Genomic DNA, 25,878 nt, shown 5'->3' with positions numbered 1-25,878 from the left:
GAAGTAGAATTTCAGAATTTTGCAGAAATTTGAAATACTCCAAAAAGCTATTTTTCAAAATATTCACTTCAAACCACTCACAAAAATTCAAAAACAGTTCCGAATTATATTTATGTCCAAACACAATTCTAATTTTCAAATATCATTTTGAATATTTTTTTTTTACCTTTTTCCGTAATTTTACAATTCTTATGTCTGAACGCCCTCAGGCCTGTCCGTTCTTTGGTTAAATCTTCGGTATCTTCTAATAAAAATAACTATACTTTTTACTTTTTCCACTACAAATTCAGATAGTTGAATGCAAAAGATCACAGTAGCACTTCAAAAACTTTTCTAATGTAAGGTTTGGCCAAAGAAAGTTTCGTATTTAGCAATTAATTTCACAAAGTGTACGATTTTAAGCTAAAATAAAATATGACTCCACACGTTCGGCCATAAAAGTGTAACCTCTACGTAGATAGAAACCTTAACAAATGTGTTAATGTTGAATTACACAATTCATTTGAAGCATAGTAGCAGTCTGCTGCTTAGGATGATCAATATATCGAATTTGGACCCATAAAGAATGAAAAAACTCATTTCAAAACTAACAACAAAAATTAATATCTCCATGCAGATTTGGACATAAATCAAATAGAGACAAGCAAGGCAGATAATGTTACATACCTGGGGATGTAAAATTTTTATGTTTATAATTATTTTACACTTGTTTGCTATGATTCTTACACTTAAACTGTCACAGAATAACAAGGATTGTCCATTAAATCCAGCTTATTGCAGAGGCACTACATATACAATCAGAAACCCCTTGTGTTGTTATGAAAACGTATACCACTCCTATCAGGTAGCAGCTTCTTCATGTAATACTTCGACCTACGAGAAAGATTGATCTTTTTCCTTCTTTCTGCTGGTATATGGTCGATGGAACATTCAGAAAAGCCACGCCTCACAAACCTGTGGAGGCAAACACATACTTGGACATCAAGTCAACAGACCAACAACAACAACAACGACCCAGTAAAATCCCACAAAGTGGGGTTTGGGGAGGATTGTGTGTACGTAGACCTTACCCCTACCCCGATGGGGCAGAGAGACCGTTTCCGATAGACCCTCGGCTCAGGAAGACGGGAATAAAATAAGAAGAGACAATCCATCAGTAAAGTCAGCAGAAACCGTAGAAATAGTAGCAGAAGCATAAAAACCCAAAAATATATGACATGCAATAACAATAACCAGTAATTAAGTCCCGAGGCTAAGAAAAATAGAAAGGATAGTGTGGACTCGATATTAACCACAAGTCGTCTAAGATCAACCCTATCCAATCCCGCCTCACCCCCAGTATGAAGTAGGAAAAGCTCGACTACCCGCTAGCCTACAACCCTAATGCTTGACCTCCAGATCTTCCTATCAAGGGCCATGTCCTCGGAAATCCGCAGTCGTGCCATGTCCTGCCTGATCACCTCTCCCCAATACTTTTTAGGCCGCCCTCTACCTCTTCTCGTACCCACCATAGCCAATCGCTCACACCTCCTCACCGGAGCATCAAGGCTTCTCTTCCGTACGTGCCCGAACCATCTGAGCCTCGCTTTCCGCATCTTATCATCCACAGGGGCCACGCCCACCTTCTCCTAGATAACTTCATTCCTAATCTTATCCATCCTATTGTGCCCGCACATCCACCTCAACATCCTCATCTCTGCGACCTTCATCTTCTGGATATGAGAGTTCTTAACCGGCCAGCACTCTGCCCCATATAACATGGCCGGTCTAACCACAACTCTATAAAACTTACCTTTGATTATCGGTGGCACTTTCTTGTTACACAAGACTCCAGATGCTAGCCTCCATTTCATCCAGTCCGCCCCTATACGGTTAGTGACGTCCTTGTCGATCTCTCCGTCCCCCTGAATAACCGACCCAAGGTATTTGAAACTACCTCTTTCGGGGATGACCTGTGATCCAAGCCTCACGTCCCTGCCTACTACCCTCGACTCAGCGCTGAACTTGCACTCCAGGTACTCTGTCTTAGACCTGCTCAACTTGAAACCCTTAAACTCGAGGGCCTGTCTCCAAACCTTCAACCGATCGTTAACACCGTCCCGCGTCTCATCAATTAGAACTATGTCATTAGCAAATAACAAACACCATGACATATCCCCTTGAATATGGTATGTCAGTGCATCCATCACCAATGCAACTAAGAACGGGCTAAGTGCAGAGCCTTGGTGTAACCACATAACAACCGGGAAATGCGTGACGTTTTCCCCAAGTCAACAGACCGATGGTCAATAATATTTTTCTTGTTCAAGGACCAAATTCAATCTCAACATTGAACATTTTATGAATCAAACTTTTAATAAATATGCGTGACGTTTTTTTGCATAAGTCTATCAAGGATTGGGACTCATCAAGTTTTTTAAAACAAGGTCTACTAAGGACTGGGAACTGTAAAATAGTTTAAAGAATTAGAAGGGTGGTTTTGCACTCCGTATAAACTGGATATAAGGTCAATATAATTCAGCTAGTGTGCACATATTGAATAAAAATGGATAATAGAAGGAAACTTGATCAATGACATATATGGCAAAATAGAAGAAAAAGAAAATAAAAACATGCTATTAGATAATTATTTGTTAGAAGGTAGAACACAAGAAGTGCTCTCTTTTAACATAGAAGGGAAGCTCAACCGAATACAATACCTCGGTGATAATTAATCTTATCGCTACTTTGGGTAGTTGAGTACTTTGATTTGAGCACAAACGAATTAGATTGAGGGCATTCGGCCCCACTTTATAAATAAATAACTTGATAACAACAAGGTAATTTTTTTCATTATTATTTGACAAGTTAAGTGCTGTAACTCTACTTAAAACAATACAAACTACACATTCTTTTATCTTCTACAAAAATTCCAACTTTAAATTCTCTTTATAAAATGCATAGTAAATAAATAATGATCGCGCAGATCATATAAATGCGACTTTAAACCACAATCTAACAGGTAATAAACAAGTGTCCATCAAGGAGCCAACATATCCAATTTTAGTATTTATCTCTGGTACTTCACATGTACCTAAGACATACATGTCGCTTCCTTGAGAGTGTTCATGAATCCTAAATACTAATAAGAGTCCATCAAAAGAAACACTTTTTCCCCTTTTTGATTCTCTTTACCTTGAAATAGCATCTTAGCTTTATCTCCTTGTTGAGATGACTAAGGACCTACATTCTCAAATTCAGTTTAATTATTGCTGCCTTTGTCCATTGCATTTTAGTTCAGCAATCAATGTTTACTCGCCCAATAGGACGAACAATGTATATATTGGCCAGGGAAGAGGAAAGTGGAAAAGAATGTACCAATCAGCTGTGCGAGTTGTAAGGAGGAACAACATTTGCAATCCAAGGGCAGATGCCTTCTTCTCAATGTAATCTGCAAGTGTTTTTTGGGAATAGAATGTTATTGGCTATTGCGATAAAATGCCCAGAATGTTAATTCAGACCAAAAAGTACAAGGACACCAACTGTGTTTAGGTAGATATCGGAAGTAAACATATAACTACTTGTCTCAACTAGAACTCAAATTCTTCAATAAAACACCAGACCAAAAAAGCACGACTATGAGAAATTAGTTCTCAACATGTTTCCGAGTAAATCAATTAATAGGCACAAACAGACACATTCAGCATATGGATGTTGGTAGTAATACTATGAACATGACCATATGCAAATTGTTTGTCCTTATCACTAGATTTTTAAGCTCCCTCATTATCTTCTTACAATTTGTAGACCAATTTTATAAAAGTTACAAAGTTCTAGTTTGAACTTAGACCAAAATAAGGATCATGGGTCGGAAGCTAGGTTGCTCGGACACGGGTGCGGATCTAGAGGTCGGATCATTCTAGACGTAAATTTTAAGATTCGGGGATACAAATACTAGTACGGATACGGGTGCGGGATCCGGCTAAAAATAATTCAATAAAATAAAAATATATCTAAATTATGAGAAATTTCATGGAATACTTAGCTTGTATAGTGTGGATTTCTTTTTTATTTTCAAGTTGTAGATAAGTAAAAGATTGATTTCCTAGATAAAGTATGCTATTTTCTTCAAATTTATCCTAGTTTTGTTTTTGATTTCTAGAATCAAATTGTATCTTGTTTCGAATTTTTCCGTCCGTTGTGGTCAAAGTACCCAAAATTGTTTGACCAGATCTGGTACAGATCCCATATCCACACCCATACTAGTGTCGTGTCGACACGGGTGCGGCACCTAAACTGCCGTGTCGGAGCAACTTAGGTCGGAAGGGCAGATAGTATCTATCTTTGGACAGATTGCTATGTTTCTTGACAACTCAAAAATGAAAAATGCTTAGACCCATCATGCTGTTATTTGAAAGTGCTTATTCCGAGCACTAAGCCACTTGATGGATACATAAAATACCAAAAAGTACACAAAATTAAAGTGATTTCTTTTACTACGTGCATATCCAAGTGCCTAGAGGCTTCAGGAAACATCTTAAACTTCATAAGGACTAAATCAACTCCGTAAAGACTGAAGCAATTGTTGTGATTTCTCTTGTTAATGCATTTGCAACTTCATAAGGACTAAAGCAAATAATCACAACGTCCTGAAACTGCTTACATGCATTATATACTGTGAGGACAAAATGGTTTTACAACGAGAAAAGAGTTACTATACCAAGTAATTTGTCTCCCTGTCCTTGGCCACGGCAATCAGGAGAAACGGCAATAGCAGCAACCTCTCCACATTTTTCTTCAAAGTGAGGAAAGAGAGCAGCACAAGCTATAACATGGCCTTCTCTCTCCACAACAATGAATGAGTGCAACGACTCCACCAGCTAGAACAAGTTAAAAATACGCAATTATGAAAAAAGAAAAATGATATACAAACATTAACCAAATATAAGCTGATTTAATAACTATGTAGAATATAATAAGACGCATCAACTGTAACCTCTTCCTCACTCCTTTTGATCAATGTTCCAGAGTCTTCTAGAGGTTGTAATAATTGTTTGATCCCGGGAATATCTGACAGCCGAGCCATTCGTGTTCCTTCATAAAGATCACTGAGGAAGAGAGATTCATGCACATCTTAGTTGAAGGATAGTCATAAAAGGTATAGCAAATATCAACTAACTATGTTCTAACATATTTATAAAACTGAGAATACAGCTGTTAATTCTAGAGATAGGGCGATCATGAACTTCTTTGGTTAGAAATATAATGTCAAATTGGGAGGGATCAGAAACATGCAGATTCTCACTGCTCGTGGAGTTCTATACATCAATGTAAAAGGAGGTTCGGTTTATTTTAGCAACATAAGTAGCTGGCTAAACATCTCAAGAAATTCTGGAAATGACTTCTAATGATCATATACCAAATCGTGGGGATTGACGGTTCAAAAACTCAAAGAAAAGTGAATCCATTGATCAACTTAAAGAGGACACAACGAAAATGTGGAAAACTAAATCAACATGCCTTGACTGAAATTACAATCAATATTCATCAAGATTTGCATACCTAGCTACCATTGTCCCAACTCCATCTCTTTGGAACAATTCCTTTAGTAAAACTCCACCAATAGTACCATCCAGCAGGTGAACTCTTTGAACACCTCCCTGATGGCAAATGGAGTACATAATTGGCAAAAGTTTTAACCAATAAGCCAATATATATATATCATATTGATAAACGAGGTTTCAATTTATTAGAGACATGACAATTCCCTCAAGTGAAGAAGTGAGATGAAAGATCACAGTGAAAGTTGATATTTACTAGATACCGCAAACCATATAGCCATAGCATGTAGTGGGGACACGAAACCAGTTAGATATTCTGTAAATATTACATAATCTCAACTGCACAAGCTATTAAATAAGTTTTACAGCAAAGAGAAGATGTCTTCCAAAATCTACCCCTTTTGCCATCAAGGATCAAGTTTAGAGAATATGCAATTTTCTGTTGTATAATTAGGGTTTGGGTAAATAACATGACAATTATTGACCAGTTTAGACAATTTTATGAATCTGCAGATATAGAGATTAGACAGCCAGGATCTTACCCTGCACACAAAAGCAGCCGCAGCTAACTCTGAAAGATAACCATTTAATCGGCTTAGTCTCTCTTGTCCTCCAATGGCAAAACCCTGTTCACTAGACCAAAGCCCATTCCCATTGTCAAAACCAACACCGTTCTGAAATGTGACACTGTATTGTTGGCTAAAACCATTCATATTGTAGGGGATTGATCCATTGGAATCATTGTGACCTGAACAATTGAAGTCCTCTTGACTGACAACTTTTACATAATTAGCTGCTGTCTCACTTTGCTCTGCTCGTTTGCGAACCAGTATGTCAGCATCTTGAAGAGTTAGGAAACGAATAAGACGGCCAGACTCATCCAGAATTGGACCATCTATAATACAAATCAGTTTTTCTGCTCCTAGAGCCAATGCACAAGCTGTAGCAACTTCATATGTGCTTCAATAAAATAGAACACATTATCAGTCTTAAAACTTGAGGAAAAATAAAGAAGGAAAGAGAAAACATATCGACAAAACATTGGCTCTTGATTGAAGTGTCAGTAATGTTGTATATTAAGCATCTAAGTTTAATCAATCAGAAATTGCTTATAGAAAAAACAAAACTTGTTACATATTACGAACTGTAAGATGAAGTAACTCGGCATGGCATCATGAAACAGATGACCACTGTGTAATACAAGTCGAGTTCCCAAGAATAGTAGATTGATTTAAAAGACAAGCATTCACACTGAGGGCTGTGACGCACAAACATATCCACAAAAAGCTGACTCAGGATTGTAGTCTCAGAAAAATGTTGTGTACTGAGCATCTAGCTTAATTGACACTCTGTAGAAAAATGCAAAAATAGTACATATTTAAGAACTAAAATGAAGTAATCTCTGCAAACAGATGACCACTGTGTAAAACAAGCTAAGTTCCCAAGAATAAAAGATTGATACAATGAATAGCATTCCAACATAAAATCGTGAAATTATTGGCTTCTATCCGTAATGAGGGATAAAGATGTGTTCATAGTCCAGCGCTAAGCTAATTTTAACTCAACAAGCCCATCCATATCACCCGTCCAACAGAGTGGAATCTTTTTTGTCCCACATATGCGTGTGCGCACACAATATTATTTATAAGAAAACCGTACTATCTTGTAACAAAAAGAAGGACAAGCACAGAAAGTTGTTGGTGTACTTCCTTATCACTCAGTTGAGTGTCTTTGAACTTCTATCTAAATGTACATGTATCCTGAAAAAATCGATTGATAGGTAAATAAACAGTACTATAAGAAAACACACAATTTGGGTGTTAACACCTATTCAATCAAGTAACCAGAAACCCAAATGTGTGACCTGAATGAGATCAACCTGAAGTAACATTTCTTTTCCAATACTTAATTTTACACTTCTTTCTGATAACACTTGACGACGTGCACCCTAGGCATATATCACATTGTTGCTTGTTATTTCCTCTTTTTTTCATGTTAAGATATCACTAGAAGACTTTATTTTGATTTTTTGGATTGACTTCTGGATATTGATCCTATCACTGAGATTTAAGTATTGCAATCTTCCAAGTACACGAGTCTCACCAAAAAAGAGAAAAGGAACATTTTGTGCCTGTCAAACAGTTGAAGAATGAAAAAGGAGAATGTCACATAAGTTAAAGTAAGCATGAAAATGGCAACTACAAGTTTGATTGAAAGAGAGGGTAGAACAGGGAAATTAACTACACGAAGCTGTAGTCTTATGTATCACCACGCTTTAGTATAACTCCGTTTATTTGCTGATTTTAATGACTTAAGTATAATGATGCATAACATCAATAAAGATACATATCAAAATCCATAAAGCATACTTGCAGTTCAAAACTTCTCCAGAGCTGGAATAACCAAGATTGCTCAATAGCACGATGCTGTCCTGATCAAGCCTCTCACGAATTCGAGAAACATCTATCTTCTTTACTTCACCCGTTGCTGCATAATCGATTCCCTCTACAACTCCCCTCCTCTGCATCAAAATTATAATGAAAATCATAAGTCAATCTCATTGTCATATTTGATGCCAGAAAATTTAAAACCCAAAAAGAATGACAAATGCATTTCATATATTTACGTAATGCAATGAGGTCATATTCTCACCTTTGCTGCGAGAAAATTACCACTGGCAACACTAACACCATCATGCCAGCGACTATTTTCTCCATGTCGGCGGACACCAGTCAATGACGGCCCAGGAGACAATTTTGCCTCTATCATAAGACGAATTCTCCCAGCTGCATCCATTGCAGCCATCAGTGAATCAGGGTCTGTAACTCTGTAGCGGCCTACATACTTGGGCTCACTTCCTGTGAGAAAGAGTTATCAAATCACTTGCCTCTGAGAATATGCTTCATAGAATAGAGAAAAATTGTAGTTAAGGGAAAATAAAATTAACATAATAGTGATAACTAAAAAGAGAAAAAGTAGAAGATTTGAATAGTAAATAGCATACGCTGTTAAACTCCTTTGCATGCAACGATTGGTTATTTTGAAATGCATAAGGTGGTTGTTTTCTCTTTCTTCTATGAAAGAAAAGGAATAACCGTAGCTTTGGGTTTCTCCTTGTTAATTGTTGTAGAAATATTTGGGAATGCATTATAGTCAACGTAATTGAAAATAGGATCTTGCATCTAAGCTATTTACTAGATTATGAGCTCCAGCTCATCATTAGCTAGTTGATCAAGCTTTAACCTGAATTCTTCACTGTTTAGAGCAAAACAAAAGCAGTTTCCCCCAAGCAACAGCCGAGCCAGATTGGACGAAAAATACCATTTTAGACTTTCCTGAGTTTCATCGGCTTAATGTCTTCGGAGTTTGTTATATTACATATTTAGATACTTCTCCTCATTTAATAGGAAAATAGATGTACCAATGCAGGAACACCATCTATAGGATGATAACACTAAGACAAGGAAAATCAACATTCTTAAGCAAAACAAAAATTTGAGGTAAAGGGCAGCCCGTGCACGAAGCATCACCGTTTACGTAGGAACCGTGGAAGGGCTGCAACCCAAGGGAATGTGATATAGGCAGCCTAACGGCCTAACCTAATGCAACTGCTAGTGGCTTATTCCACGACTCGAATCCATAACCTATAGGTCACATGGAAAGGGCTTCCCGGCGAAGAAAAGATAGGTAGCAGCGACAAATTGGCAATAACAAAATGAACAAGAAAAGAAAATAACAGCATTTTTCTCACCCCTATCAGCCAGAAAGCTATCAATCTGGACATGAGTTCCAGGTACAAGAACAAACTTGATTCCCAAGCCATGAAGTAGAGAAATATCCTGTAAATTTTATGAGTAAATAGCATAAAGCCAGCTGTTCACCTTAAAATCAAGCACCACACATTACTGAAAGTAAAGTAAAATCAACAAAATAAAGAACTTGCTATTACAGAAAATAAATCACTACTCAATCTCAAACTAGTTCAAATCGACTATATGAATCTTCTACATCTATTTCGCTTTATGTTGAAAATCTTAACATTTGTGTGAATTAGAGTTCTTTTAAAATTAAAACTTCTCTAAATTACACTGAAAGTGAAAAAATCTCCATCCCCAATTTATGTGACATGCTTGACTTGGCACGAAGTTTAAGCCATAAATATTTGTGGGGCTATAAAAATAATCTCATTAAGGTTAAAATAGAAAGTTTAATAACAACAACAACAACAAGCCTAGTAGAATCTCATAGATGGGGTCTAAGGAGGTTAATATATAAGCAAAACTTACCTCTAACTTGAAAGAGAAAGTTTAGTAACTATTTCTAAATAAAGAAAGTCACCATTTTTGTTAAAAAGAAAGAATATTACATAATTGGTATAGATGGAGTAGAATAAAAGCTTAGGAATAGTAATAAAGTTTAAGTTATATACAAAAAAAATTATACTATCCGACCACATTTACCTAATTACAAATTTCACTTTAAATGACCTGATAGTGCAAAATTCTGTTTTAAACTCTAGTAATATGGATAAATGGAAAGACAAAGTTAAATTTAGGAACGTGCCATGAGAAGAGGATCCAAATGAGGGCTGCTATCAACAATTTCAGCTGAGATTAGAACAACGAAAGTGCTGCCTCTGTGCGCTAGAAAATAAGGCCAAGCTTCTCGGAAAAACCCCACGAATATATCGTCCTTTATTGCATTACTCACGTCAAATAAACCGGCACTCTCCGGTTCACCAAAAACGTTGCACTTAATTGAAAATCTCTTCGCCAAATTAACTCCAAATGATAACAGCTTTCGTCTCGCTTGGAATTTATTTCCAATTCGAGGTGTCAAAATAATTGGTTGCTTGCGTTGTTTTATTGAAATTGGAGCACAAGGGCTTGAAGCTGACATTGGGAATTTTGTGGTTTTAGCAACAAAATGAAAATGAGTAATACTACTAGCTGATATTTTGCGGCTACTGAATGGAGAAGTGAAGAAGAGATTTTCCGGGAACAGACATGAACCGGCAACTGGTTAACCGTCGACCCGGTCTGTCCAGTCCGACCGGTTTTCTTCTTAATTATTAGCCATAATATTGAACGGTGCTGCAAATATTCTCAGTCCAGAATGTATATATTGATATGCGCTTTATTATAGTTTTAAGTTTCGCGATAGCAATATTATGTGTTTTTAATTATATTTCAAATTATAAAAATAAAGTTTGAAGTTATTGGTCTTCCAGCTCCGCTCGATAATATTTTCATAAAAAGTATCTTCTTGAAAAGTAAGTGAATTTTTCTCTTACATTTCAATGTGTAGTAAATAGGAGTAGATAAAAAAATAGTTTTCCAAATTAAAAATATTTACATTGTTTTTCTAGTAATAAGTTTCATGATATTCTGATCAATTACATATTTTCACCTACCGATTACTACCAAATACATCTATAATCTAAATCTAAATTGTTTTTGTTTTATTCTCGCTCTTTTTCAATTTAATAATCTCCTAAGAAAGGGCCACGTTTAATTTGTGATCATTAACGACAAAGCTGACACACCAAGTGGTGCTGTTAATTGGAAGCGAGCTCTTACGAGAATCTTATTTTGTTTTCAGACATTTGAAAATAGTATTACACGTGAATCACATGCACGCACATATTCACAGGAAGTCCATCCCTTTTTGGAAAAATTAACTATGATCCTATAACAATTTTATAGGTATTTTTTAAAGAAATTAATTGAAGTGGGCACAAGAGTAGCCACAATCTACAACTTTCTAAGAGTCAGTCATAGTATTGTGGGCCCTAAATTTTGGCAAAAATCTTTTATTTTTAAGATATATATATATATATATATATATATATATATATATATATATATATATATTTTAAAATTAATTATATAATGACATCCTGAATACTAAAAGCCTTAATTTAGAGATAACTGATTGAGCAAAATAGTGGTGCTCCCGTTACGTTAAAATCCTTGGTCGGGTCGAGAAACAAGAGAAGTAAGAACAACGAAAGCATACAAAAATAGTGGAACTTCTATTGCTTAGATTTAGCGCAAATACATCCTACTACTATATGATAAGAAGCACTCCTCAATCCATAAAAGAGAGAAATACTCCTTACCATTTTATATGATGAAAAGGATCACTACGCGAGTTAATTTGTGAAAGAATAAGTAGGTTCTGCATCAATTGATTGAAAATGCAAAATTAACGTACTTCTGAGGAGATTTCACTGATGATAGAGTTTGATTTGAGAACAAGATATTTACTGTTTTCATGCCAAACTCAAAATATATGTATAAATACTATAAAAATTACTATATTTATCTTAAATTCACAGTAAAATATTGAGACGATACTGTAGAATTAACTCTTCCTTGGGGAAAAAAAAGTTAGGTGTTCAAAATCAGACTAGCAATTAAAGAAGCTAACATACCTTGAGTAAAGAAGACAAATAAGGACTGTCAATGATCTCAGCAGATAGAACAAGGACAAATGTTCTACCCCTGTGTGCAAGAAAATATGGCTGAATTTCTCTCATCTTCTTCACAAATTCCTCTCCCTCATTTTCTTCAACTGCAGCAGCTGCCATTGGCAAACTATAACTAAAACTATTTTCAGTCGCAGTTATAACTCGCCCACAGTCAATGCTACTGCAGCAGCTCAAACGACTCCTCTGTATTTCATTTCTTCTCTTCCCCTCAATTCTCAAAAAATTGTCTCCTCCCCTAATGAAAAGATCATATTTTTTCCCCATTCCCAAACTCCATCCATAATTTAGTTTTAGCATTGGAAAAATTCTTATGCAGTCAAATCCGATCGTATACTTTTAACGACAAGACTTTTAGCTCATAACCAACTTTTCCGGTCGTAATAGACCCATTTTTTCCTTAATAAATACCAAATAAGCGGCGAAAAGGCGTTGTTTATGATCAATTGAAGACCCAAAAAAGAAAGTACTAAACGGTAGAAGTAAAGAGAAGACAACTTAGTTGGCAAATCTTGACGACGTGTTTATGTTTCCACTAGCTCCATTGCTTCACTAATGAAAGATTTCAGAATGGAAAAATTACGTAAAGAAGGTGAAGTGGGAGTGGCGTGCTAAAGAGACATATTCTTTATTCGTGTATGTAATAATCATGTGTCCTTGGATAATAGCATGGAGATCAAATCAATGGCTTACAACCAGAATTTAGCAAGAAAGAAAGAGAGAATTAATGATGTGTGGTAAAAACAGAAGGGGAGAAATAGACTTTAATTTGTGGGACTCTCTATATCGATTGTCAAGCATCAAGTCACAGAAACAAGCTAGATTCGTTTAGGGAAGGTATTCAAACATTTTTCACAGTCATGTGGTTGTTGGGAATTGAATATTAAATACTGTACAACTATGATAGTACTTGGGGGTATCAAATTATTTAAGCAAAATTGGTCGACAATTAAATTCTTACGCGGCTTAAATAATACGTGGTTTAATTCAATACGAATAATTAAGAGTAATAGATAAATGAATTAAAGACGAAATAAACGATCAAACCAATCACAATGTTATAACCAAGACTGATCTTAGATTGAACAGTGAGCTCGTCCTCGATTGGACCCCGGGCCCCGGTTCAAGCCCAGTCGCGAATGAAGAAAAGAAACAACGAATAATGCCTTTTACAGTAGCTAGATGACAAAAGTAAACTTTTATTGCTTTGAATTGCGAGTTATATTGTGTCAGAGTAAAGAAAAAATTCTCCTTTATATAGTAGGAAAGATTTAGCCCTAGTATAAGTCTAAAAAGGGTAAAAATCTTTTTTTTTCGGTAACCGTTGATCCATAATCGACACTGAGCGGGATTCACACCGTAATATCCGGTTGAGAGAGAATATTACGACCCCCTATCCATCATGCATAACCGTTCACCGCGTCTCCCGAGGTCAAAAAGCTATACTTGGTCCGGGGTGCATCGCTTAACCGTGTCCGATGTCGGACACACCGTTCAGTTTTCCCGGGTTTCGATTATGTTGTCAACTCGTACTTCCCTTCGTTCTTCTATAGGGGAATCAGGGAAGATATTGCCCCCCGTACACAGATAGTCTCCTCGTTTGCCGGAGAGTAGATTTATCGAAGCGACGTGAAGCGATAAATGAACCCCGGTTCCTTCCTTCGTACGTTATAACCGGGTTGACGGGTCAACGAAATATCCCATCAGTCGCGTCATTCTAACTTCGGACACGCGTCAGCCGCCGGTTGACTGTCCTTGAACGTTAAACGTCACGCATTGATCACTCTTTTCCTCTATAAAAACCCTGACCTTTTTTTCAGTTTTCCTCTTTTCGATTTTTAGAGCTGTTTGACTTTACCCGAGAATTCTTCCATTAACTTTAAACTCTTCAAATCTTCATACGTCACTTTCCAGATCTTCAAATCTTCAAACCTTTAAATCAGATCTTCATATCTTTATCCCCATCTTCAAATCTTCATATTTTTATTCAAATCTTCATATTCTCCAGAATTCAATGGCGAAGACTTTCAAATCTGTGCCTCAGCAAACCGCCCCTTTAATTTCTAACCTGGTCGCGGATATCGAGGTATCTGTTCCTGAGGTGGTCTCGGATCCTCCCTTAAAGAGTTTCGTACCTAAGAGATGTTCAATCAAAAATGACTTCAAAGTCGAGAAGGCTTCCAGTAAGCAAGATCGAGGCGAGGGGTATGGAGGTATATATCCTCCATCACTGAAGATATACTCCCCACAGTCTGGGGGGATTGTAACTGGGAGGGCAAGGATGTGGTCGTTCTTGGGTCCAACAAGGACATCACCACTCACGTAGAGGGGTATTTAAGTGTTTACACTTACCCCTTCACGCTCGCCCTTGTGGACCCCATAATTCTTGATTTCTGCAAAAGGTAAGAGGTCTACCTTAGGCAGATTCATCCGTCCTTTTGGAGGATCATGATCCTCCTCCGCCACTTCGTAAACAACACCGAAACCGCTTGGTTCACCCTCAACCACCTACTTCGTCTCTACAGTCCTCGAATCTTCCGAGGATGGCTGATCAAGCTCGTTCGTCGAGCAAGTAAAGCCCCATTCTCGAGCATCGATGAAAGATTGGAATTGAGGCTGGCATGGGAGGTTTGTACGGGTAAAAACTGAAGGCCTCATTCCCCATAATTTCTACCATTCCCTGAAAAGTGGAACTCATCCTGTATGTCTTCTCCTTCTCGGATGCTCGCTATTTCCTTTTGTTCTTTTTCTAATTACACGAGTCTACCGATGCCCATCGGTCGCCCAAGTCCCTAATGCAATCCCCCGCTTCAAGGAGTGGATCGAGGGGATTTGTAAATAAATGTCCTACTTTGAATGCGAATGAAGCAAGCTCTCGAGGGGCAAGTGGGAGGCCCGTTCCCATGGTGAGTTTTCTGCCCGAATAATGGCATTTATATTCCTAACTTTTATATTCGCTAAGTCTTTTTCCTTTCACAGGTTTGCCCAAGACCACCGAGCTTCGGCCATTGGACGAGGACGAGGCCCCATCCTTGCTTGCTGAACCCTCCGCTTCGGGGCATCCCGGAGCTGCCGTAAAGGAGGAGAAGAAGAAAAAGAGGAAATCCTCTGGCTCCCTGGACGCCGAGGTGAAGAAGAAGAAGAGGGTTGATGTCCAGGTCCAGAAAAGCAACAAAAAGAACACCAAATCTAGGGTACTGGATCCCGATTCTCTCTTCCGGCTCAGGGATTACCTTGCGGATGACGATCTTGTGTTCATTGCTCATGGGTCGACCATCGATAAGGGAGAGCAGGCAACGACCGAGGAAGGTGACCGAGAGGTTGATTTCCCTCTATCTCGGGAACCAGAAGGAGAATCGGAGGCCACGACCTCCCGAGAAACCTCTCCTTCCCCAAAAGAAGTAGCCTGTGTCATTGACATTGCGAAGACGCCATCCCACACAGAGTCCATGTTTGAAGAGGCTCAAGCCGGTAAAGAGATGTCAAACGAGATGACGTCGGGCCCAGATGATGCCCTCACCATATTTTTTGACGGCATGGACATGAGTGCGTTAGAGGACTACTCCAGGCTTGGTCACCTGGAGGTCCAAAAAAAGGACATGTCATCGAGAGCGGGCCAGTCGAGCTCGAGCACGAAGCTAGTGAGGCAATTTCCTTCCCCAAGTGTGGATCGTGACCGCAAGAGAACGGTCGTTCTTACTATCCCAGCGGATGCCCGGGTGATGTCTGCTCTGGTGGGTGTGGCCAGATATCTTCGTTGCTTGGTGACCGAGGAGGATCAGACGAAGATGAATGAGGAGGGCACATCGAGCCTCTTCAACGAGGCGCAACATGCACTAAACCGGGTAAGATGTATATTCTTCGTATCCTTTGCGAACTTTACTTAGTTTTAGCATATTCTAATGATCTCATTGTCTTTCAGGCTTCGGTGCTTCACGATGAAAGCTTCCTTAAGTCCCACTTGGAAATCAGCCAGCTCGAGTTCGAGCTCAAAGAGAAAATTCGGAAGAAGGACATGTACAGGCACTTCTAGAAAAATGCTAAATTCCGACCGAAATTTCCGACTGAATTTTTTTGTCCGGAAATTTCCGACGGAATCTGTCAGAATTTTCAAAAAGATATCTCCTATATATTTTTAAATTTTTTTCGACCACATTTCCGACCAAATCGGTCGTAACTTTTGGCGAAAAATTTATTTTGACTTGTTTGACTTCATTTCCGACCGATTTGGTCGGTAGTTTTTTTTTTTAAAAATAAATTAAAATAACTATTCCGACCGAATCGGTCGGAATTTTTTTAAAAACCCCTACATCCCGTCCCTAAAAAATTGAAGCTCACTTTTTTTCCTCCTTCTTCTCTCATCTCTCTCTCTCGTCCCCAAAATACAGAAGTTCCTCTCTCATTCTCCCCCATCCCCAAGAACAATGTATGTTTGCTCTCTCTCTCTCTCTCGTTTCCTCCTCCCTTCTCCCTCTCCTTCCTCCTCCCCTTTTTCCTTAATTTATTAATTTTGTTTATCTATTTTGCAGCAGTGGTTGGTGGCGGCGGCGGCAACAACTCCTCAGTCGACTTCTTCGGCATTTTTTCCGTCAAGGTAAGTATTTAGTTGACATATATATCTTATTTTTATTGTTACATTTGTAGTAATTTTCTATATATGAACATCCTAGCTAGTTGAAGTAGGTATGGTTGAAATTTTAGGGATTTTAGTTTTTTAATGATACTTAATATAAAACAAAAAGAGATAAGAATATGTTGAATTAGGTATGGTTGAAATTTTGGGTTAAACAAGAATATGTTAATAATACATGTCCACTCATAAGCCCGAATTTAAATTTTATGTAAACAAGTGATTCGCTAAGCTTATCAGATAATTAAACTAGCTTAATCCTATCATAAATGGTATGATCCAACATCGAATAGAGGTACAAAGGTGCACGCTCAGTACACAATAGTTGAAATTAAACACACGGGGTAGTATAGACTTTATGATCCCTTTATCATTGCACAAAAGGTGAAACAACTGTATTATGCTCCTTATCCTTTGAGCAAGAATAAGTCTGCATGGGGGGTAGTTTTGAAAACAAAGCCTGTGGGTAGAGTGGTAGTCGAAGATGCATTAGATGTGGCGTACTAGAATGACATTTCAAATGTTGAATCAATAGTGGATGATGAATTAGCAGATGAATTGCAGTATCATGAAAGGATATATGAAGAATTTGATCCTTCTGTCCTTGGACCAAATGAGGACGAAGATAGAGGTGTTGAACATGAAATAAGTGATGGGGAAGAATTACTAGATGAAAGTGAAACATGCGATGATGAAGACTTATATGATTACTAGGAAGATAGCGATGAGGATTGAACAACAAGACGAGTCCCTCAAGGACCTCCCAATTTTCCGAGCCGAGCTGGAAAAGGCACAAAATGAGGCTGACGACGTCCACAACACACCTCGATAAGAGATATGATACAATCATATGCAATATAAATTATCCAACTATGAGTCGGGTTCGAATCAACAGAGAGTTATAAGGGGTGTTAGGAGTATATATTTGAAGAACGCGAATGGATTAACTAAATTTGCACTTTCACAAAGAGTTTTGATTTCTACTTCTACTATTACTCTAACAATTGTGAGCTAAGGAAAATAAACTAGAAATGAATGTTTTTGGTGTTTTTCCAAATAGTTTAAAAGCCTAGGGATGTGACCATAACCTAGGTGTTCGTCTAATGGGATAGAGACGTTAATACTTATTTTGTTGATTGGGGTGTATTATAGCTCTCAACTCTACATTACCCACTCAATACCTCTCGGCCAGAGAGTGATTTTTCCCAATTTGGCTTTCTCAAGCCCAAATGGGTATCAAACAAAATAGTTGATATGAGCTCAAGCCGGGTTCTTACTATCTCTAGTTTGAACCCTTTAATTAGGCTAATCGAACTCTCAATTAACCCAATTCCTCGTTAGCCAAATTATCCTAGACTAGGTCCTTCTTTCTCAAGTAGAGACTAAGTCAAAAAGGCGTGAATTAATCTTTGCAACCATTAATTCTAAAATTGAAGCATGAACTGGGCTAAATAATCAATACCCAATCATAAACAAGCATTAAATTAAATGCCAATAAGGTTTACACACTAGGGTTGAGTCACAACCCTAGTATAACTCTAGCAACTCATAGTGGGTATTGAAGAAAATAAAGAAAGAATGCAAATAAAACCCATAATCAAAGATTAAATTGTTGAAGTATAATGTTTAAACACTAAAATAATCAAAAACTTCCTAAAATTTCAAAAGGTAACAGCTACAGGAGATTTACACTTCAAAACTTGACCTAAAATTATGAAACTCGTCTATTTATAGTGGGCCAAAAATCACTAATAAAAATGCCCCTCGGGAAGTTCTACGGCCACACAATTCCATGTGCGGTCCGCAGATTTCATTAGCTGGCAGGAGAGTGGGTTTTGCAGCTGCACATTTTTGGATTGCAGCTGCGAAGCAACTTCTGCGGCCGCACAATTCTTGTGCGGTCTGCACTTCAGCAAGGCATTAGGACTTGGTCTTTTTGCATATTCGCTGAACTTTGATTTTTTTTTTTAGTGAAAGCCCTGTTCTGCGGCCGCACATTTGTCAATATCCTGTTGGGTTCTTTAGCTTGGGTTACGATCGCAAATGGAATTCTGCAGTCCGCAATTTCTTCTGTGGCCGCAGAATTCCTTCTGTTGACCGCACTTCTTTGCTTATGCGCCCTTTTTTGCCTTATGATTCAGAACACTCCTTTTTGAGTCGGATTTCATCACGGGAGACCAAACTTCCAATATTCCTGTAATTTGCATAATTTTATTAGTTTTGGGAATACAAATTAATACTTTCGGACTAAAACAAAAGCAAAAAGGTACTAATAAGCAGTCAAAATCCCCACTTATCAACTCCCTCAAACTTAAGTCTTTGCTTGTCCTCAAGCAAATAAATTAGTTCCCACCTGCTAAAGTTAAGGGTCATTTCAGCGAGTCAAAGGTGCGCCATTCACACATCAGCTGGGACCAACAATTACCCACACTACTCATGCATTATCAACAAGGTGACAAGTCAAATATTCAATGCATATATAGTTCTAATGTGATATTTGAGCTTCAAGAATTGACTTTACTCATCAAGGACTCTTGTTCTATCATGTAGGTTATGGTGGACTCCAAACTCTTCCTCCTCTACTTTCCATTTGCCAAGATCACTTAAGAAGTTAGAACTCAATCCAAAAATCCATAAAAGGTACACTCATCCCTCAAAAGAGAATGTCACAAGTACGACTTCAAGTACCATAGGCTTGCCCCTCATGTAGATCGCCACTAATGTAAGCTCACTCGGTTTGAAATCAAGTAGGAATTCTTTCGGGATGTAATGAAGGCTTTTGGATCAGGGTATAATACCATATGGGTTAGTGGTTTCACCTTTCCTTAAGCACTCCACACTTTCATTCCTCAGCTCACAATTGCCAATCCTTAGAGGCACTTTCTTTTCATTGGGGACTAGAGAGACTTAACATCACTCTTTCTTGTTCATTTTATTCTTTTTTTCTCTCTTTTTTGATTTCTCAATGCTTGGTATCATTACCTCTTTTTGAATCTATTCAACCCTTCCACTTATTCATGTTTTGCATTTTTCTTTTTGTTCTTTTCTTTTCTTGCCTTCTCTTTCATAGAGATCATTTCTTTTCTCTTTTTGTGCCTTGATACCTTTTTCAAATTCCTCTTCTCTTCCCCAAACTTATGTTTTAAATTATTTGTTTCACAAGAGTGTTACGAAAAGTCCGAGTGCTAAGAGAGGGTTACGACAAAATGGGTAAAGGCTTATAACATGATTATCAAATGAGAAAGGCTAGAGGCTCAAAGGGGTTGACTAGGGATAATGACATTGGTTGGTAATAGAAAACTCAAACGGGCCAAGGAGAGCCTACAATCACTTATCAAACCAAGCAAAACTTAGGATTTCTCCTTGAAACACATTCGGTGCAAGTTCTAGACCCTTCACACGAATATTTGGACTAGCAATAATTCATCTCACCCCTCACACAACTAGATTGTAAAAGAGGATAGAGTTGAAAGCCTACAACGACCACATTCAAATTTAAATATCACTATGGTCCAATTAAACCACTTGATGATTACCAAAGTCAACTCAAGAGTCACAAAGTCACTAACTAGAGCTATTTCTTTTAAAAACCTTGTCTCTAACCATAAGCACGTAGTTAAGTGTGTAGGTGCCAATTGAAGCATGGTTGACTCTTCGAGCATGACTTAATTAGGTCTTTTTATTCATTACTACTACTATTATTACCTAAACACAAAACAAACTAATTTTCTTAAGAAGGTTGTCACACCATCCATCGTTGGGATGAGTCACCCGGTTCACACAACAACTACCTTTGGAATGAACCGTGGCGTTAAGAAAACCAAAGTCTTATTATCTACTTGGAAAAAATAAAGAAGCTAATAAGAAAAAAACTACAATCAAGAAGTTGATGAGCAAAAACTACTAAAGATAGAATGAATATACATAACGAGAGAAAGAGAGAGACGATATATACATACAAATAATAAAAGAGAGAAGATCATCGAATTATTACATGCCAAATGTATCAAAGTGTACCAAATGTGTCAAAGAAACCCCACCACCCCGAATAAAAGTAAGCATTGTCCCCAATGCTTAGTAAAATAAGAGTAAAGGAGGGAAGGGTAAAGAAAACTCCCTATGGCTCCTTGGACATCTCTGTATTCCCAGCAATGTCATTGCCCTCGGGATCATCCAACTGAATCTCATCATTCTCAAATCTAGTTGTGGCTGGGTTGGCGAACATCTGACGCACTGCCTCAGCAGTGTCGGCAGCAAGGTCTGGCTCTTTAGACTGGACATCTGGTACTACCTGTGCAGATGGGGCTGAAAGATCTGAGGCAGACTAGTGCAGGTCAAGCAGCATGTCAAAGGGAAGGTCTCCGGCTGTAGCAATTATGTTCACCTCTCTCCGGAGCTTATCCACTGACTTCTTGCTGTCCTGGGACTTCCTCATCTTCTTGACTTTCTTTCCCAGCTCTTCTATCACCGACCTGTGCTATACCAAGGTGCTCATAATTGTTTTCTAGTTCTCAAAATCTTCTTTAGTGTCTCATCAATGGTCTAGGGAACCTGAGGTATCTGAGAAGTGGACTGCGCTGCAACAGTATTGGACAATTCAGATAGCTTTGCAGTAGATATCTGCATCCAGTTATTGAGACTCGCCAGTATTTGGGAGACTCGCAGCGTAGATAGTGGGACAGTAGGCATAGGCACTGGCTTTAGAGCTGAGGTGGGAACTGTGGCATGCGCTGTAGTAGGGGCTGTGGATGATGGCGGAGGCATAACTGCGGCACTAGAGGAAGACTCAGCCGAAGTGGATAGAACATCAACTGTCTCAGAAACTACCACGACTGGCTCATCAGACTGGCCTATGGTGGTAGGAGGCTGAACTTTCTTCTTCGGGTTACTCGCATCCATTAGTGAGTACCAAGTAAAAGGCTTCTTCGGCTTCACCTTTGTGTCATAATCCCTCGGCTCTACCTTTGCATCAGTGAGACATTTTGTAATAGTGTTGGGATATGGGTAGGACGATTTATCTTGTCGTGCGATCACTGAGATGTTGGCTGAAATCACAGCACCCACATTGATTGGGTACCCCGGCCATAATAGATGCCACAAGAACTGCACGAGTAATAGGAAGGCGAGTTTTGTTCTGGCACGGATCCAACCTGTTGCACACAAATGTCTGCTACCCCTTTGCCTCAAAACTCAAAGTGTTCCGCTAAATAGGAACTCCATCGGTAATCCATGATGGTGGTGGCCCTGGTGGTGCTAGAATCTCAGCCAGCCAAGGTCGGATTTCCTCTCTCAGTGCGCACTTCTCCAAATACTCCTTCGACTCAACATCCTCGAAGTCCACATACAAGTTGAGTGTATGCTGATCAAACCTCACCTTGAGGTTACGTACTTTGGTCACATTCGTCCCCTTTTTATATGAGCCACATTGGCATAGAATTCACGGGCAATGTATTCTTTGGCATCCACTACACTCTAAGTGAACCACATCCACCCCTTGCGTGCCCTGAACTGTCTCAAAATGGCTGGGTTGTACCTCTCCAAATCCTTCAACAGAAACTGTTGCTCAAGAGTTAGAGACCTCACTGGCCACCACATACGGAAGCTGGTGAAGGCGGCTAGGCTGACAAAGTGGTCCTCCCAAACCACTTTCTTTTTTGATCTTTTAAAGCCGGCAGCTGTAGCATCTCCCCCTCAGCCATCATCGGGGATATCATGAACCGGTGTATCCTGTGTCTGAGGGACTGGTGTAGCCGATGGCTCAGAAACTTTACTAGCACTCTACGATCCCTCAGAAGTGCTGTGGGATGAAGATGGCTCGTACCTGAGCTGGTATCTCCCTTGCAGCCTCGACTGTATGGCCGACTGCTCCTGAACAGAGGCTGAGTTACCCTCTGACACTTCCTTAGATGGGATATATGAGCTAGTCTCGGAGATGTCTGCACCTCTCCCTCTGCCTGCTGGTTCTTTCTTTTTTATTGTCTTTTGCTAGCCAAGGGGCAAGACACTTTTTGCCTCGGCCCCGAGAAGGTTTACCTCTCTCTTTTGAAGTGTCTCCTCATTCTCTGGATCGAACCATTGTCTGTATCAAGCAAAGGCGATTGTTATTTGCAATTCAATATTCAAACATACACAGGAGATATGCAAGTAAAAGATAAACCAGAGGATATAGTGATGGTGTACAGTTAGATCATGCTTGCAGGAAAAGTGATTTGCGGTCCGCACAATTTCACTTGCGGCCAAAGGTGGGGACTTGCGGACCACACATTATTGTTGTGCGACCGCAGAAGTGAAGTGCGGTCTGCACAATTTGACATGCGGCCGCACCTCTGAAACCCAAAAATGCCAACTCTCTGATGACAGAGAATTGGCTAATGTGCGGCCGCAACAGGATTTCTACGGTCCGCACAATTAAACTTGCGGCTGAACATTGAAGTCTCAAAGTAAGGACTCTATGATGACAGTAAATGTGCTGTTCTGCGGCCGCGATGGGAATTCTATGGTCCGCACATTTTAACTTGGGGCTGCAGATCCATTCTTTACTAAGTTTCCCTAAATTCTACATCTGCGGACTGCTCAAATTCAAGTGCGGCCGCAGATTTCAAAAATTACGTATAGATCAAACTTTACTATCTAGGTTTTTAAATTTCGTGCACAATTAGTCATGGAAACATTGTAAAAACAGTAAATTATACTAACCCGGTCATTATAGAGCATGCATCAAGTTAACCCACTTCAGATTTTTCCCACATGGACACACAATTGAACTCTAACAGCAAATGGCCTAAAAAGAACTAAAAATCTACAAATTAAACTAACTAAAAAAAATGTGAAGTTGAAGCATACCAGATAGAATGAGTGTAATGAGTGAATGATCAATTGTGGCTATGTGTGTGGATAGATGAAATCTCCAAGAAAATTCAACAAAGTATAATTTTTTTTAGTTCAGAGAGTGAAAAGCGTAAAAATGGCCCTGTTCCTCTATTTATACCAATTTGTCTGCTAAGGGGAAAAAGGACGAGTGTGGCCGCACATTTTCATGTGCAGTCCGCACTTTGTTACCTGGGGACCTCATCTCAGCTTTTCATCTGCGGTCCGCATATTTTCATGTGCGGCTGCAGATTTCATGTGCTGTCGCAGATCGACCTCCGCACTGACAGACAAAAACTTCAGAGAGTTGGTATTTTCAACATCTCAATTGTGCGGTTGGCAAGCTAAATGTGCGTTCGCAATGTTCTTTTGCTATAGAACCATCAAATGTGCGGTCCGCATAATTCAAATGCGGTCTGCATCCCTAAGAACACTTAGACATATTTTCGTCCACAATTCCTATACATCACACTCACCATGTAGCACACTTCAAATCAAGTTAGAACAAAAATAACACCTAACTACAAAAGAAAAAGGAAGCGAAACATGGGTTGCCTCCCAAGAAGTGCCTGATTTAACGTCGCGGCTATACCCTCAAGTGAAATGAATGATCGCCACCATGTGGCTATCTCCGACCTTTTCTAAGTAGTGCTTTACCTGGTGACCATTGACTCGGAATACTTCATTATTTTTGTTCTTCAAGTCTAATGCACCAAAATGTGTCACACCTACAATTTCAAAGGGACCACTCCATTTAGACTTTAGCTTCCCGGGAAACATTCTCAACCTTTAGTTAAATAACAATACAAGATCGCCCTCCTTGAACTCTTTGTTCCAAATGTATTTGTCATGAATATATTTCATCATTTCTTTGTACAAGGACGAACTTGCATAAGCATGGTACCAGAACTCACCCAATTCATTCAAATGTGCAACCCTCAAGTTAGCGGCTACATCCCAATCAAGATTCAACTTTTTTAGAGCCCATATGGTCTTGTGCTCTAGCTTCACCGAAAGATGACAAGCTTTCCCGAACACCAACTGGTATGGCAACATTCCGATAGGTATTTTGTAAGACGTCCGATAAGCCCATAATGCATCATTAAGCTTCTTGTACCAATCCGTCCTATTAGCATTCACCGTTTTGGACAAAATACTCTTTATTTACCGATTGGAGACTTCCACTTTCCCGCTAGCTTGTAGATGATAGAGGGTAGTTACTTTGTGAGTAACACCATACTTGCCAAGTAAAGTGTCGAAAGCCTTGTTGCAAAAATGTGACCCCCATCGCTTATAATTGCACGCAGAGTACCAAACCTTGTGAAAATATTCTTATTCAAGAAAGCCACCACACTTCTCGCCTCATTGTTGGGTAAAGCAACGGCCTCAACCCATTTGGACACATAATCCACCACGACCAAGATGTAGGTATTTCCACAAGAACTCACAAAAGGGACCATGAGGTCAATACCCCACACATAAAAAATATCAATCTCCAAAATGGTAGTGAGAGGCATTTCATTTTTCTTTGAGATTCCACCGGCCCATTGGTATTCATTACATCTTTTCACTAACTCACTTGCATCCTTGTAAAGAGTAGGCCAATAGAAACCGCAACTAAGCACTTTGGCCCCCGTTCTTGCTCCACCATGATGACCACCATATGGCGAAGAATGACAAGCCCAAAGAATTTCACCTTGATCTTCTTCCGGTACACATCTTCTAATCAGCCCATCCGTGCAAATCCGGAAGAGGTATGGTTCATCCCAATAATTATCTTGACAATCCTGTTTGAGCTTCTTCCTTTGGTTTGATGAGAACTCGTCCGGGATAATTCCACACACAAGAAAATTTTCTAGATCCGCGAACCATGGCATTTCTTTTATTGAAATTGCCAAGAGTTGTTCATCGGGGAAGGAGTCATTAATTTCAAGGCCATCATGCAGCCTCCCCTCCTCCTCCAAACAGGACAAGTGTCCGCCACTTGGTTTTCACTACTTTTTCTATCTTGGATTTCAATATTAAATTCTTGCAACAATAATACCCATCTCACCAATTGAGATTTGGAGTCCTTTTTTCCCATAAGGTAACGAAGCGCCTCATGATCCGTGTAGACAATGAATTTTGCACCCATCAAGTACGGGCGAAACTTCTCAATTGCAAACACAATGGCAATGAGCTCTTTCTCCGTAACGGTATAGTTGACTTCTGCACTATTCATGGTCTTACTAGTATAGTAGACTGGATGAAAAATCTTGTTGATGCGTTTCCCCAAAACAGCCCCAACCGCTACGTCACTTGCATCACACATGAGTTCAAAAGGCACACTCCAATTTGGAGCGGTGATGATG

The 25,878-nt window shown here is 39.0% G+C and overlaps 1 protein-coding gene across 2 annotated transcripts; it reads right to left on the bottom strand.

Annotated features, from left to right (window-relative positions):
• Positions 1-634: 634 nt before the first annotated feature.
• On the bottom strand, positions 635-12,794 carry LOC104120360 (probable amino-acid acetyltransferase NAGS1, chloroplastic). Of its 2 annotated transcripts, none has more exons than XM_009632112.4 (10): positions 11,977-12,794; positions 9,292-9,379; positions 8,193-8,398; positions 7,910-8,061; positions 6,083-6,500; positions 5,542-5,639; positions 4,976-5,087; positions 4,700-4,859; positions 3,358-3,430; positions 635-954 (listed from the first exon to the last, which is right to left on the bottom strand). In XM_009632112.4, the coding sequence occupies exons 1-10, from the start codon at positions 12,328-12,330 to the stop codon at positions 798-800; spliced, it is 1,818 nt and encodes a 605-aa protein (XP_009630407.1). In that variant the 5' UTR covers positions 12,331-12,794; the 3' UTR covers positions 635-797. The 2 variants fall into 2 exon arrangements, with proteins under 2 accessions (XP_009630407.1, XP_009630408.1); XM_009632113.4 differs by lacking the exon at positions 11,977-12,794 and adding an exon at positions 10,104-10,640.
• Between the last annotated feature and the right edge of the window lie 13,084 nt (positions 12,795-25,878).

The sequence above is a fragment of the Nicotiana tomentosiformis genome, chromosome 9, assembly GCF_000390325.3.
Source record: "Nicotiana tomentosiformis chromosome 9, ASM39032v3, whole genome shotgun sequence".
NCBI lineage: Eukaryota > Viridiplantae > Streptophyta > Magnoliopsida > Solanales > Solanaceae > Nicotiana > Nicotiana tomentosiformis.
This window is presented reverse-complemented; position numbering and strand designations above follow the sequence as displayed.

Excerpts from the sequence above, each read along its gene's own strand:
- LOC104120360 (XM_009632112.4), bottom strand. The coding sequence starts at position 12,330 with ATGCTAAAACTAAATTATGGATGGAGTTTGGGAATGGGGAAAAAATAT. Across the intron at positions 8,062-8,192 it reads GTAATTTTCTCGCAGCAAAG|AGGAGGGGAGTTGTAGAGGG; the intron begins GTGAGAATATGA and ends ATTTTGATGCAG. Across the intron at positions 4,860-4,975 it reads TCAAAAGGAGTGAGGAAGAG|CTGGTGGAGTCGTTGCACTC; the intron begins GTTACAGTTGAT and ends AACTTGTTCTAG.